The following is a 15,797-nucleotide window of genomic DNA, read 5'->3' on the forward strand; positions in this document are numbered from 1 at the left end:
GATGTAAGATTTAGCTAACCAATTTTGTAAATTCAGTAATATAAAAGAACAATTTCATCTTAGCAATATTAGACTTTTGCTGAGAAAAAGGTACCACGTGTTATTGTGGAATATATTATGGTGAGGCACTAATTAATATGATACAGGCATTTGCCTGCAGAAAGCTTTTTTCATAAGGAAAACTTCTGTTTGAGTAATACATGGGCTAAGAGTGAGGTAAATACATTTAAGACATTGTGTTTAAAAAAAACCAAACCCAAACCCTCACTAGCTAGACATTATTAGCTCTGTTGGCACTCTCAATTGCCAACAGAAAAGAATATAATTTCTTTTACTTTAGAACCTATGACAGCCATGTACTTCTGATTACTAGACATGATGATAGTCACTAACTTAATGGTTGCTCAAAACTAAAATTTCAGGTTTTTTAAACAGAATGCTGTAGCAAGTATAATAGAATACAATGATCTCTTTCCTCCCCCCCCCCCCCGGAGACTTTGTATCTGCTTCAAAACATTTCTGCATATTTGGAGTTTTCCTCCCCCCCACCACGTTCCTAATTCTTTTTGATTCCTCATGTCTTAACACTTGGAGAACATTTGCTAGTTTGTAAGAATGCAAAGTTGGTATTTGCTGTAATTTCACTGGTGTTTTAATGACTGTATCTTCTGAGCAGTCAGTTTCTGACTTACAGCAAGCAAAGAGGCAGATCTCTTCGAGGTGTCAACAAGGGGGAGAAGAAGAGCATGATTAGCTTCGTACTTTTTCTTAAGTCCCCGTAGTTTTGCCCTGTAGCTCTCCATGCACATCAAGCTGCTAGGGAGTCTGCTGGGTGAATATTCATCTACCCTTGTTGATGGGAAGGAGTCTCTGGCGCCTTCTGATTCTGAGAGGGGATTTGCTTCTGAGGATCGCCTCATCCTAGAATCCGTCCTCTTTAATGGGGAGCTAATTTGGGTTTTAATTAGCTAAGGTACTTACGTCCTTTCTGGGTGTTCTCCCCAGCAGCGCTGAGCGCGGTCTGTGTGTCCCTGGAAAGGGGAGAAGCTGGAGGCGGATTGGCAGCAGGCGGCAGCAAAGAGTCGCCATGCTTCTTATGCCTGCCGATGTCCCCTGTCTGTGGGTTTTATCCAATTCATTTGTAACGCAAAAGATTTCTCTGGTGGGAGGACAAGGGACGCTAGGAGTAATGTCCGGGTTTAGGCTGTATCTGTCTGCTCAAGTGGACAAACTTAAGAGAAGTGGGAAAATTATCGTACTGAAAACCTAGATAATTGTTCTGATGGGTTTTTTATATGGAGTCATTGCCTCCCCAGGGTACCTGAGGAACCAGTAGGACCTCTGTGTCCTAAAGAGGAAAAGGAAAAACGAAGGCCACCGTGGTATGTGGCTCTTGGAAGCCGTTCGTTTAGGTGCAGCTGCCTGCGTGCTCTGTCTCCCTCTACCTTTTCCACCCAGATGGCATGTCTCCCTGAACAGTTGTGGTACGGTGGGAAGTTTTCCCTTTACCCCTGAGATATGCACCGCTAACCTAAGGAAGAATGAACAAAAAGATGAAGAGGACAACTGATTTTCCTGTGGGTTCCAGATTTTTGCATGGGTTGGAACTTTCTGGGTCCCAGCGTTCCACAGAGATGGTACCAAAAGTGCAGCTTCCTGATTCCCACCAGTCCCAGAGATGGCAGGTAGGCAGAGGGAGGAAGATGTGCCAAGAGCAGGAAGGAAGCATGCCGCAGAGTGACTGGTTGCTGTGGCACAGCATGATTTTACTGCTTTAGTCTGTGCCTGTGCTGGCAGTGCTTTGGGAATCGAGTTCTCTGGTGTGCAGAGCCCCTTAATGTGTGAGGCTTGGCCTCCTTCTGTCACTGCCAGTGCTTCAGCAAGGGTTTTGGGCAGGATTGAAACTGCAGAAGCAAGGAGGAACTGTAAAAGTTATGGGTGTAGGAACTATTCTAGAAACCAGATGGTGACTCTAAGAGTATTGGTCAGATTCCTTCTCGTGCTGAGCATGTAACCAGCATACGTATTCAGCTATTGAGTAACCACATACCTTGAACCTGGAGGACCTGAGATATATCAAATCCTTGGCTAATTCTGATGATAATCATGCCGAGCTCAAAATCAAAGGCATCACTGAAAGAAAGAAAAAGAAGAATAAATATCCTTTCACATCATGTATGTTGATGAGCAAAGCTATTTTCAGCAGATCAGTAAAAGTGTTAGTGCTCACAGGAAGGTTACTGCCATGTACTAGGCTGCTGTAGGTAAAATTGCAGAAAGAATTGCCCAATATTAAGTACTATCAAATATCTTCCCTCATTTAAAAAAAAGGGTATCACTGGGCATGGGAACAGATAGGCTATTCCTGAAATGGGTCTTTCTGACAACACTTTTTAGGAACGAGGTTGCCATTGGGTAACTTTTCTCTGCCTTCTCTAAGGAAATAACAAAACTGGGGTGGATTTTGTTGTTCTTTAACTCGCTTCAGCTTTACAAGTGAATTTTGAGCAAGAATCTGAGAAGCCTGTTTCTAAATGACTGTTTCCTGGCTAAATCCCAACCCACAGAGCTGCTGAGCCTTAGGCACACATGAGAATTGAAGCAAGGCTCTTCCTCTGTCTCCGAGGCTTAAAAGAAGAATTCCATGATGTTCTCTTACTCCCTAAGTATGTACATTAGGGTTGTTTTTCTCTGAGCTCCTGCCCACTAAAAATGGGAAAATACAGTTCTGCAAAAGCACTGCTGACAGCAGTGCAGCTTCTTTATGCAGCATTGTCAAGCCACGTCAGCTCTGACAGTGCCAGATGTTTGCTAAGCAGATCTTGCTAGGTGTCTGAAGCCAAGGAGCCTTTTTTTAATGGGCAGAAACTTCTGTTGCAGAGCTAGCATGTGTGAACCCAGATTTGTAGGTGTTTTCTTATGTTGTTTCTGCATGTCAAATTCTGTATGGAAATGCTATATTAATCTAGTCTAAGAGGAGTAAAAAAGGAGATGCTGAACTGTGACTTACTGTATAACGCCCACATAGTTTTCAACTTGCATGGCAGTGGCATTTCTCCAGTCCTTCTTAAATCCAATCACCAAGGTATTTGGTTTCATTCTACCCAAGCCTGAGGCCTAACAATATTAAAACACTGCTTAAGAAGGTACACACACATGCTTTTACTGTAAATGAAAAGTAATGGCAAAAGATAACTGAAGTAATGTTCTGGAGACACTTACAACTAGATTGCATTTCATGAATGTCCTTCATGCTCATACCCATGCAGAAAGATTAGCTCTAAATCATTCCAACTATAAATTATTTTAGATGACAGAAATGTAGTTTTGCTAAATTAGCATTCATTTGCATTTCTTCTGACATGCTCTCATTAAAATGGTTCAATAACTTGGAATCAAGAGAGAGTTTAAGCACTGTTTGTATGCTCATTCTAACATAATAGCATAAAGCTTTTATCAGATTTGGAATACTCAATAGATGAACTGGGTCTGAAGTCTCTTAAAACACCTCAGATATGCAGAGAAGGCATATCCTCTTAAGAATAATTTTTTTGCCATGAACTTAGAAACTGTTGCCATTCTGTTTGCTGTATTTTTTCAAAAAGATTATGCAAAATTAGCTGAGCATGCTTGATAGATAAAATTGCAGTTTATAAACAGGAATAACAAACGGTTTGTCAAGATATTAGATTGCCTGCAAAACTAAGACTGGATGCTAAAACCTGAACAAGTAAGGGTTGTCAGATGTAGATTCAGCTAATGTAATTTTTATAGAAATCTAAGTACTCAATGTCTTGGGAACCTTCAGGAGGAGACCCACAAATACACCAGCTTGTCAAGCTGTTACACTTGCCAGTTTTTACTACTAGCAAAAAGAAAATAGATAACTGTTGGAACCTTGGTGGGTTTTTTTTGAGTAGCACGATACATCTGCACTATTTACATTGAAATGAATAATTGGTTGGCAAAGTAATGCAGATGTCCTTAGGTTACAATAATGATGGTATGGTTATCCTTCTGTTTGCTGGAAGGGAATTATTTGTGGTCCAGTAGTTAACTTTGGCAATAGCGTTTAAGTAGTAATGGAAAGGACGACATCATCAGACTGTAACAGTTCTCAAAACCATCAGAAGGATCTCCTACTGAGACAACGTATAAACCCAAGATGAAGTGTCCTTCATAGATAGAACAAAGGGATCTTTATTAATAATATTTCATCTTGCTCAATTGTACTGTCCATTCAGCAAGTGTACAAAGAGCACTGGTAGGCTACCAGTGGGTGACTGTTACCCGGAGTATTTTAGTCAATTCCCTACTGTCTCAGTTTGCACTGATGTCTTTTCAGCAGTGTATTTCATGCAAAGGATGGGAATTTTCTCTACATTTTGCCTCGGTACCTGTATGTTTAAATATTCATATATGTGAGAGAGACAGGGAGATGAAAAATATTAAAACAGTGCCTCTGTGCTTTAATTAAGGCCATTTTAAATGGACTGTTGGAAATGATCTGCTGTATTCTGAGAGTAATAGAAAAATATTGCAGACTTTTATTTAGATGGCTTTCTCTCTGTTTGCAGAAAATGTATATTACACACTTTCAGTTTTCAATGAATGCAAAAATGTTCTCAGATATTTAATATGCTGCATAATACCCAACAATAGAATTGAAGTGTATCAAGTGTTGGCTGCATAGACATTCATATGTTGCCCTGTAGATGCCTCCCTTTTTTTATAATAGTGTCTTGTTCATTTATGAGAGAATCAGTCTGCCTTGTCTCTTAATTTCATAGCCCAGAACTAGTTCTCTTTATGAAATAACCTGTAATATAAATACATGTACCCCAGAATGACCTTTCTGTTTATAACATTATCCATATATACAGTCCTACATAGGACTTCTTAACAAGTAAACAGTAATGCTTTACATAAAGGGATGCTTTGATGTAAAACTCTTCTGTGTGTTCTGTAAACAAAAAGCTTACTTGAAGTAGGCTTTTGACTCCATCTCTGAAGCTGTCAGCTGCCACTGCTGCATAAAAGGCTTTTCTTTTGTTCTTTGTGAGCCAGGCCTGCTTTTTTGCCATGCCACTGTTCATCTCCTTAACACACAGCTTGCGTGGTCCCTGCATGATACAATAAAATATTATTAAGAAGGCTTTGTATTATACATCACACAGTGATTTTGAAGGAGTTACCTGGTCCGCTGTGGGAGTGAATGGAGAGAGTCAGAAAAATACATTTCCAAAAAGGGTCCACAGAGATTCAGCCCTTTGAAAAGAACTGTGCTGCTAACATAATTCACATTCTGTTCGAGAGGGCTGAGGCTGTTAATGCTACTTAAATATAGTGATTCTGACAGAAAGAAGGACTACTATGGATTGTAACATCTTAGAAACATAGCTAAGGTATGATGAAGCATCTCAGAGTGAATAAAGTCCCTCCCTGACTTGACTACGTAAACAGGTCTCAGCAGATCTAAATATACATGGTTAAGCTCCTGTCTACTAATAGTAAGAGAAAAGGGTTGTTGCCATACATTTAAAGATGCAAATGCCTTTGTCACCAGGTTCTTCCAGTGGTCATCTGGTAATTTAATGAGACAAAATCCATGTGCATATCCAAGTCACAAGACATGATACACTGACTGGGCAGCAGAGAATGGGCTGGTCCCCAAAAGATTAGGCCCAAAGAAGGCATCAAGTTTGCAAGCATGGCCTTTAGAAAGATTTGAGATAAGTTTGGGAAGCATGTACCTGAATTTAATTGATTTAAAAAAATCTGTGCTCTTAAGTTTGAGTTTAAGGTTTGCTAGGTTTCGTTTATTCCCTTTCATGTTGTCTTTAGGAAGCTGAATCAGTAGTCCAGATCATCTGCAGTGAAGATGAAACTCAGAGGGACACTCATGAGTCTCAGATACTGGTAAAAACAAAACCAATACGAAAAGTGTTACCGGGCTGGACAGGTAGTCTTTGCTTTCCAAGGCAGAATAGAAGAGCAGAATTGTAAACTGTGGGAGTGTGTCCAGCAACATCAGAGATAGAAGCAATAATTAGACGTGCCAGAAGGATGGAGCTGGCTTGGAAGCACTTGGAATCCAGTGAGTATTTCTGTGTGCCTAACTCGGGAAGTGGTACCAGCTTGGTTTGTTATAAACAGATAGTTTTGAACTTTAGTTTGCTGCAGAGTTTCATTTTTGTGCAGAACTCATTCCTTTGTGCTTTTTAAAATTTGTAATGTTTTTGAGGTTGCTAGCAAGTTGCAATTTTGGTTCCAATGGAACAGATAACTACAGAAATCGGTAGAAGTTTCTTATAATATAAAACTAGGAAGGCTTGGTAAACTCATGCTCAGGAGATTGTATTTCAAAATTCATATTTAAATCTTTTGCATTTAAAGTAAGTTAGTATATGGTAGCTTCTTCTGCTAAGCTGGGAAACTGGTTGAAATAGAGCTGAGGGAGATTCAGATTTTTTTTGTCCGTAGCCAATACTGTAAGCTCAAAACTTATTTCCCATTCAAGAACAGTGTATAAACCCGAACTGAAAGAAATTCTCTCCAAAATGAAATGTATGGGAAGGATCACTTAATTCAAAATCAATTTCTAAAAGGTGATTTTGAATGTAAACCCAAAGTGTCCTTCTTTCAAAACTTTTCAGCCTTACTGAAACTTTTTTTTTGCCTTCCTGGAAGAAAATGTGATGTACTATACATTTATGTAGACGTAGAAATAACTGCAATACATTTACTTTCAGTGAATTGGCATTGGCTGCTAGAAAAGGAGGCAAGGGCTTCCAAATATACTTTCCAGCTAGTTCCATCTAAAAAATAGAAAATAGCATTGAGAAAGAAGCTGTGAAATGACCTGGCAGGTTTCATATGTCATGTTTTTATCTGTGCCTTTTTCATTAGAATTATATAAAAATTAGAATAATATATTATATTATTATAGAGTAGACATAATATTTCATTAGAATATAATTTCATTAGATTATGTAGAGTATACAGTAGTGTAGAGTATACAGTAGTGTAGAGTATAGAGTAGATTATTATCTACTCTATAATAATATAATATATTATTCTAATTTTTATATAATTCTAATGAAAAAGGCACAGATAAAAACATGACACAGATATATATATAAAGTGAGTTTTGACCTGATCAAAAGTAGGCTGGGTTAATGCTCACTCAGGTGTTGTCCCTCATGTATGTTTCTGAACTCCTTATAGCTATTTGGGAAGAACAAGGGAAAGGATGAGAGAGTCCATGTGATCTTCCTTTAATGAGATCATGCTACATTCTTTGGTGATAGTAAATGTACTGGAGTTTGTTTGGATTTAATGGGTGTAACTTAAGAAGAGCTTGATCCTAACTGTTGGAAGAGTAGTGTGAAGAGCTGAGAATAGCAAGTTGAACAATAAGGTTGAAGTTCCCTTGTGGGTAAGGAGAGGAGCAAAAAAAGTCTTACCCTTCTTCCCAGCCTCTCTAAGGAGGGTACCTGAGGATAGTTTCACAACTGGCTTGCACAATATGTTTCTGCTGGCCAAGGGGACAGTCCCACCCTTCTATCAGATGACAGCCTATCTGTGTCCTTCCCTACTCCTCCTTAGTATCAGTGTTAATGTTTGTGCAATTGTACAAAGAGTCCAGTGAATTTGTAGACTGAGTGAAGACTAACCTTGCAAAAATATTTTACGTGAAGGCAGGGAGTAACAGCAGAATAGCCCTTTTTACTAGAAACTCAGACTGTTCAAGCCAACATTAAAAAAAACAATGAAAAAACATATACTAGCAAAATAGACTTAGTTTTTTGTGTAGACAGGAAGGAAATTTCAGTTCTCCACAGAAACTACTAATATTAGAGAAACATGCCTAAGAATTAAGAAAACTTGCTGAAACTCAACTTTAGGAAGCTACATAGTGTCAGGATCTTGTTGGGATTGATTCTATGCTTACTGAATGCAGTGGGAAAGCTAACAATAATTACAGTAGAGAAAAGTTAGGACCATTCACTCTTTATAGATTCATTTGCTTTGGGAAGAATTGCACGTAGATCTTCTGTACCCCCTTTCTGCAATGTGGCAGCATCAAATGAATTATTCCTACGCTCCTGTAGAGGAATAAATTATCTTGCCTGGACCAACTCTATTAGTTAGATTCTGCAGCCCCATTTGGTGCCATGAGCTGTTTTTTTTTCCTCTCTAAATTAAAAGGTCATTGTAATATTTAAAATACATTTTCTCCTCTACGCTACAAACCTATCTATTTTTGTTCTGTCCTAATGAGAGACTAGATCTTCATCCTTTAAGATACATAATTTCCTGTGTATTTATAACTAGAAATATACTTTGGTCCTCTCTTTAGATCTCAGAAGAGCACGTTTATCCTCAAAATTAGCATTGTTACAGTTTTGGAGAAACCACTGCAAAGAGCTGAATTACTTGCCAACCCCCAACACTGCAAATCAGTGACAAAGCTGAAAATAGCCTAGGTAATTTGACTCTTGCACTATAATCCTTCAAGTTGGGGGGTTGTTTGTTTGTGTTTTTAAGCCTTGCTGTGTCAATTTAAAAAAAAAATCTTTCCTTGTAATGCTTTATTTTTTCAAACCATTTTTTGCTCCATCTACTATGAACTCTGAAATGCATCTCAATGAGGCATTTACCAGCAGGCTCTGTATCAGCTGATAGCTTTCTTGTCAAGACTTATGACAAAATTCATTCTCAGTTCGTATCTCTTTCATGGTCTGCACAGACGCCCGTCAGCACCAATGGGAACATTGTGTGCCGAGTGAGAGTGGAATGTGTAATGGAGATCTGCAGCACCCACTGGTGCTGAATTTTCGGATTTATATGAGTTGACCTTACCGTGTACACTTCACAACAGATGCACAGCCCGTTGTTCTTTGTGAAAGTATGTGTGATGTCTAGCAGAGCAGGCCTGATCATAGGAGCTCCTGTTAATGCTATGCACTGGGGTCTGTTAGGAGGAAAAAAGAGGTTGTATTTAATTGGGTGACGTACTTATTCTGAATAAGCCAAGCCATTCTGCTGTTCACTGGAAATCTTACCTGAAGTTTTTCACATGGTCTTCCACTGTAGTTAATGCCAGAGCGCTGTCTAAGGCATTAATATAGTAAAGAGCCTGTGTAGAAGAGCCCCAATTTACTTCTGCATTAATAAAGATAAATAATGCATATTAAACCATGGGCTTTTCCCTGTGTTCTACTGCGAAGGTCAGCAATCATGTTATCTATGAGCCAAAACAGGGTATATTCTGTTATGCTTCATAGATACAGAGCTATCGTTCTTTGTGCTTCATAATAGAATAGGTTTTGCTTGTGTGATGCAAAAACAAACATGCAAATAAATATTCTCATTCTTTATATAAAAATTGTGGGGAATGTTCTTCCTCTGCTTAAAAAACCCCATTTTCTTCTCTGTTCCATTAACTTTATATCCTTCCCCCATGTATAAAATGGACAGCCCTGAGTCATGTATTTGGTGTGGAGTTTCAGGAAGTTCAAATTAAACCATTAGGAAGGAACACTGCTAGCTCCAATTAGCTCTGTTCTACTATATAGGTAAAAAATTGTTCTCCAAAACCAATTTTGGCATATACCTCTTTTCTTGTTATTGTGCATCTGTTTGGATGGAGACTGATAAGAAACAGCTTTCCATACTTTGAGATCTACATGAATGCAGATCAAGTCCCGTTATGCAAAGATACAAAGCTAATACCTAGTGCAACTAAGTGGAGATTTGTGTAGAGGTCATATTTTCTAAGGAATATTAGTCTTTTCTGAACCCTTCAGTTGTTGGTAAATAAGCGCTGAACAAAAGTCACTCTCTTAGAGAGCAGGAGATAGATAGCTTTCGTAGATTGTCTTCAGTGAATTTAACCAAGCTTTGAGCTGCTACTTTGCAGCAAGGACACTGGCAATATACTAGGAAAGGGCAGAAATCCTCAAATGCTTTTGACAAACTGTCTTGTGACAGGTGTGTTCTCCTACAGCTGATGATATTTACAGGAAGAGAACCACAGACCATCCCAGTGGGTATGAGAGCACAGATAGGGAGGACACACAACAGTGCAGCAATATACACAGAAGAGAATAACACAGGCTCAGACTAGGTGTTGCTATCCCAAGCTAGCTGCAATGAAAGCACATCTTCTGCTGGGAAACTTGCCTCTTTTATTTGTATTAATTTTTTTCTACTGCAGAAGTAATTCAGATGGTTAGCAATGAGATCTGGACCTGGGTTGGTTTTGTCCTGGATGTGAATAACCACACTGTGCAGTCTCCTACTGGTGCTGTATTGTACTAGCGCACAGATTTCTGAGGACAGCTCCTGTGATTTGCTGAGCCTGCTAAGCAGTTTTTTCCAGCAGTAAAGTGTGCCCATCTTTCTTGATTTACTGAGGAATTGTGGGGAGCTGCTGGAGGAGGATCAGTTCATGAGTAATTCAGCTTTCACTTTTGTTCTATAATGGGCAGCAGGTTTGCATTTTGAGTGAGGACCTCAGAGGAGTCAGCTGAGAGCACAGCAAAATTCAGGTAAGGTTTTGTGTGTGGATGGAAAAAAAATTATGAGTGATACTCAAGTAAAAGCCCAAATGTCGTAAAGATTTGGTGGGAATAAACTGGTGTGCTGGCGTGTTTACACAAAGCCCTGAACCATACTTGAAGTGCTTGTTAAACAGGCAAAAATTCACCAGACTATCATCTTACTCTATATTATATAAAGTGGGATTTAATGGGATGCACCAGACTTCCCTCTAAAGAAAGGTATCAGAGAAAAAGTAATGTCTAATTCTGTAAGCAGAGTTAATTCCTGTAAAATCCAGTCTGGCTGCATAACATATACACAAAATAATAGTGTTTTGTGGCCTTACCTGGTTTCTTGTATGTTACATAAATATATAGAAAGAGCTCAATGGCATAAGTGATGAGAGCTGCCCACCAGTTGATGACAAACATGACACCACAGCACAACAGGGCTCCAAAAAGTGACACCCACATGTTATAATATCTGAATGCAGGTCTCCAACCTGTTTAAAGAGAATTGAGGAAATTGGAAGAGCATAAAATATATTGATCAAATGGTGATCCACTGATTTTGCGCATACAAACCCATGTGCCATTTGTTTCAGGCTCTGTCAGAAGGGGTGGGAGTGGTATGTGCAAATTCTCAGGCATCATGAGTATCAACAGGTACTTTCAGGTGCTGGCTGATGTAGATTTCTGTATGTAGAGAGTACTGGGTCTTACAAGCCTTTTACTGCAAACCCTTTCCTACTGCTTTGTCCAGCCTGGCTTCGAGTAGCCATTCTGTTTATATGCATTTTTGCCAAATTAAAGCTCACTGGTTCAGAACTGAAAATAGATTTTCCTGTAACTCCAGGTAATTGGCTACTGTGTCCTTTTGATGCATATACATAGAACTTATTAATGGTAGCTAAACACTTGCTGAGAGGAGAGTTTATCCCAATACTGTAAGTGCACCTGTCTTAAACTTGGTAATTGCCTGGCCTCACTTTAGAAAAATAAAATAATTTGTAATTGACTTTAAAAAGATATTATTCCTGCTGCTTTTCAGCTGCAGTACTGAATCCATCCCCTGCTAGCAATTAAAATGATGAGGCAAGCAGTGAACCTCCATGGTTTGCAGGTCTCTGCCAGGTGTTCTACAGAGCAGACTCTTTGGAGAGGGGAAAAAACATGGAAGATACAAGGAAAGGCTGAGCAACCCTATCTTGGATCATCTTTGTAATGAGGGAATGGGAAGGTCCTGCTGTGAAGAAATTTGCTGTCCTGCAGCCTTGCAATCATTATAGTCTATTGCTGTGAATTGGCAGAAATTAACTGGAGGAAATGAGAAAAGAAAAATGGCTGCAGTTTTGTCTGAAATGTTGAGTAGTGGCAGAGTAAAGTTAGATGCATACACATGAAGTCTATAGAGGTAATTTTCACTCAGCTCCAAGGCCGTGTAGAGCAGATCTGCATTTGTTCAGCTGTGCAGGTAATTAGCAGAAGTGCTCATCTTTTCTGCCCTCTGCACAAATGGCACCATGCAGATCTATAGGAAGGAAGTTGATGTAGGCATTTATGTCACTACTGCAGTTTCTTCACACTGGAAATCAAAAATGTATTCCTCACTCCTTAAATTGAATAATTCATTCACAGCGGCAGGAAATTGTCTTTCCTGTGTGTCAAAAACAGTGTTGCTCAGCTGATTGACTTTAGTCCGTAAGGTGTCACCCCTTCATTCATGAAGATGATGAGAATTATTCTGCTGTGGCGATGCACAAGCCTGAAAGCCAGTATGTTCCTTTGCTGCACAAATGTAGAGAGGGGCTCTCAAGTAACCCTTGAACAGGACCTCATTGTGCTTCACTCTACAATTCTGCTATTACCCACTGCAGAGCTGTGCTGATGCTGTTTGGTGGACCTGTTCTTGTTCTACATGTTCCCTTCCAGGCAGTATCACTTCTAGCGCAATTACTGTTCTTATGAACCTTCCTGTAAATTTCACTGTAGATTTGGAGGAGAAGAGTATAATGGCTCTCCACTATACCGTGCTTACTTTATGTGGCTAGAGTTGGCATAGGTTTTTATCCACTCGTGTTGTGTGATGGTGAGGGGAAAAAACCACCCTGAGGAGGAGCATTTCTGCTCCACTGGGATCCACCGAAGTTTCTTTCATCCTGTACAACTGTAGGGAATGTAAGGACTAGAGCCATTATTTTTATCTTTTGGAGATAAATAAAATGTCATCATATTCAATGAGAGCAGTAAAACCTCAGATCACATAGCTTAGATATTTTACAGGTACTGCAGCTTTCTCTGACATACAGTCAAAAACTTGCAGAGATCAGGCTATGAAGCCCACATTTAAATCACTGGTGAATGCAGACTCACCTGGAGATTTTGCGTATGAGGCATGAAAGCAGGAGAAATTAATCAAAGCGTATGAAGCGAGGAAGAAATTGGAGATGATGGGAGCAATGGTATTCAGTTCAGCTGCAAGACACACACACACACAAGTATGACACAGGCACCAGTTTCCTAGATTGTTGGATAGCTTTTTCCTGATGATGCATTAAATCTAGACACTGTCTGAATTTGTCATCTAGGGAGAGCTTGGGTATTTTCCTGTGGTACTAATTTAAGGCCACCTTGATATACCTTCATTCATATTAAGTAATGTCTGCTGATGGTGATTTTAATAATATTATGTGCTATGCAAGGTTACTCTGATACTACAGACTGGCTCTTAATGATGTAGATCTGGTGTAAATTTCAGAATTTTAAATATATAATTGAGAGGACAGATGTGTTTCACAAAAGACTTATCGCTAAAACTTACTGTTTTGCTTTTTAAATGGCAATCTGAATTCTCTCTACTACACTTCCCATTTACTTAGTGTCACAGATTTTGACTTTCAAATCTTGGAAAAACTAATTTAAAAATCCCCACACCCTAAATATGGTAGCTGGGATCTTCTACCACCAATGCTGGTGAACTGGGATTTGCTTTGGAGCTGACTGTGGGGAAAGCTTGGCAGAGTAGGTTTCCTAATTATCTCAGAATTACCTCAGAGCTATGCGCAATATAAACTGGAAAAACATTTTCAAAGTTGGTGACTTTGCATTATTTGATATAGTTCTAAGCACTGCCCTCTTCCAGTGGAGTGAACAGGAATTGCACCTACTCGGCATCTTTGAAAATGAGGCTATGGTGGCGCCGAGATGTTACTAGAGTTCCACTTGGTTTCTTTTTGCCTTCTTTAAGAATAATGGAATTGCAACCAGGTCTTTGAGTGTGCTTGGGCTTATGTCAGAGCTTACCTGGCTGGAAATTTTGCTAACCATAGCTAATTATTGTATTAAAATATCAGCTTATATAATTTCAAAACATGAGATTATAGCAGTTGTGTAACGATATACAAACCAATCAAAATGAATGCCATAGCAATCATGAAAGTGAGAACATATCCCCTGATGGGCTCGTTGTTTTTTCCATATCCTTTGGCAAAGAAGTGGAGCCCTCTGTAGATGTTGTCCTTGCAAAGAGCCTGGTAGACAAATCAGAACTTAATTCTGTTAAGCAGTGCTTTCTTACATCAGAAGTTCACTGTCTGTGAGTGACAGCTTACTAGGCTTTTGCTAAACAAAAATTAAATCTACCTTAGTACTTTGAGTACATCTACTGCTATGGCACATAAAATTTCAAATAAGGTGATAAACCAATATGCTACTATATTATTATATAGCAGGAAAACAGAATCACAGGTATTTAATACTTATTCAGTGCTTTAAAAAAAAAGATTAACTGAATAGCTAAATAGAGTCTAAACTGGAGGAAGCTGAAGCACAAATCAGTGGCTTGGTGTAAGTTGTACAGGTTATCTTTCTGTCCCATGCCCTCTGTTCCCATTCTGTCCACATTACTGCTGCCCAGACAGCTTCTGGACAGCCGGCTTGAGCGCATCTGCCAGCACCTGAATCTTATGGTCCTGAGGGCTCCTGTGCATATTCCTGGCACTCCTGTGCTTACAGGGTGGCTTTCTGGAAGGAGATAGAAGTGGTCCTGGAAGTAGCCTTGAAGCTATCTGTAACAAGCACACGTGTATCCCCTGCTCCTACAGCAAAGCTGAGCTCTGTCCAAAGGAACATTATGATCCTAAATGCTTATCCCTGTATGAGGGTGGTAAGACCTGCCTATTTCTGTTGAAAAACATTCTGCATACTGTTTTCCCTGCCTCTTCCTCCCACGTGTGTCAGTGTTATTTAAATATTTACCATATTTGGCACAGAGTTCAACTAAATGGTATGTCTTTGAAGTAAAATAGAGTATAAGGAAATGGATAGTTTAATTTTACCTGGAAAACTTTGGGTGCGCTGACAAGAGATGCCAGAGCTGATGACAGAGTAGCAGAAAAGATGCCAGCTGTGATGAGAGGACCAAAGCCAGACACCATGCTCATCACCTTTAGGAAAAAAAGAAGGAAAAAACAATAGTCGGGCTTGCGTTTGGATACACTTTTTGATCACAGACCTATTTACGTACTCTGTTTCTATGTGTCTGTGCTTTTCACGGTCCTCAATTCAATATACTGTGAAGTAGGTAAGTACTATTATTCCTGTTTTAGTAAAAAGCAATGGAGGCATAGTCAAATTTTTATACAAGTATGCAGCTGTCTGCTGAGGGAGACAAGTACTCTGTGAGATCTTCTCACCTCCTTTACTAACTGGTTGCTATAAGTAACAGCCTCTACTTGATGGGTAAATAGCCAGCTTGTAGCAAGAAGGGAAAATGGAAAGAGCGTGGCAAAGCACCGAAGGACAAAATGTGGTTGGATGCACTTACTTTGGTTTGGATTGGACTTTTTTCTTAATTATTTAGTATGGCTAAAAAAGAGAGAAGACGCCTGATTGTGCTGGCATAACAGCAGTGCTGCAAACAGTGATGATGGTCACCGCCAGGCCTCCCTCAGCCCTCCCAGAGGGGCTGTGCTGGCCTCTGGGACCAGACCACTGAAGCAAAAGGGTTGTTGAGGAGCACCAGGCAAGGAAGCTAAAAGATAAAGTGGACAGATGTGATTGCCAGATGCTTTTTGGTGTGTAGGAAGTACTCCTTGAAAGAAACCAGTTAATCCTGGAGATTTGTCCGATGAAGACATATTTTTTTCTGACTTTAGTCTGGCAAAGATAAATGCAAGAAGTGAAACTGTTTATGGCTGTAGGAAGGTCACTGATTTTAAGGGTTGCCCTGGGTCTGGGCAGCTGAACTGG

At 39.6% G+C, this 15,797-nt stretch overlaps 1 protein-coding gene across 2 annotated transcripts in view; it reads right to left on the reverse strand.

The window, feature by feature from the left end:
* The window catches only part of SLC12A1 (solute carrier family 12 member 1), a 49,084-nt gene that overhangs the window by 12,712 nt on the left and 20,575 nt on the right, over nt 1–15,797 (reverse strand). For both annotated transcript variants that reach the window (XM_072871146.1, XM_072871145.1), the window contains exons 11-19: nt 14,885–14,992; nt 13,954–14,077; nt 12,921–13,022; nt 10,895–11,050; nt 9,069–9,168; nt 8,866–8,977; nt 4,983–5,123; nt 3,011–3,117; nt 2,051–2,133 (exon numbers count right to left, since the gene is read on the reverse strand). In XM_072871146.1, coding sequence (XP_072727247.1) covers nt 2,051–2,133; nt 3,011–3,117; nt 4,983–5,123; nt 8,866–8,977; nt 9,069–9,168; nt 10,895–11,050; nt 12,921–13,022; nt 13,954–14,077; nt 14,885–14,992 — 1,033 coding nt within the window. The remainder of the gene's footprint in view (nt 1–2,050; nt 2,134–3,010; nt 3,118–4,982; nt 5,124–8,865; nt 8,978–9,068; nt 9,169–10,894; nt 11,051–12,920; nt 13,023–13,953; nt 14,078–14,884; nt 14,993–15,797) is intronic.

Source organism: Ciconia boyciana, chromosome 8, assembly GCF_034638445.1.
Source record: "Ciconia boyciana chromosome 8, ASM3463844v1, whole genome shotgun sequence".
Taxonomy (NCBI): Eukaryota; Metazoa; Chordata; class Aves; order Ciconiiformes; family Ciconiidae; genus Ciconia; species Ciconia boyciana.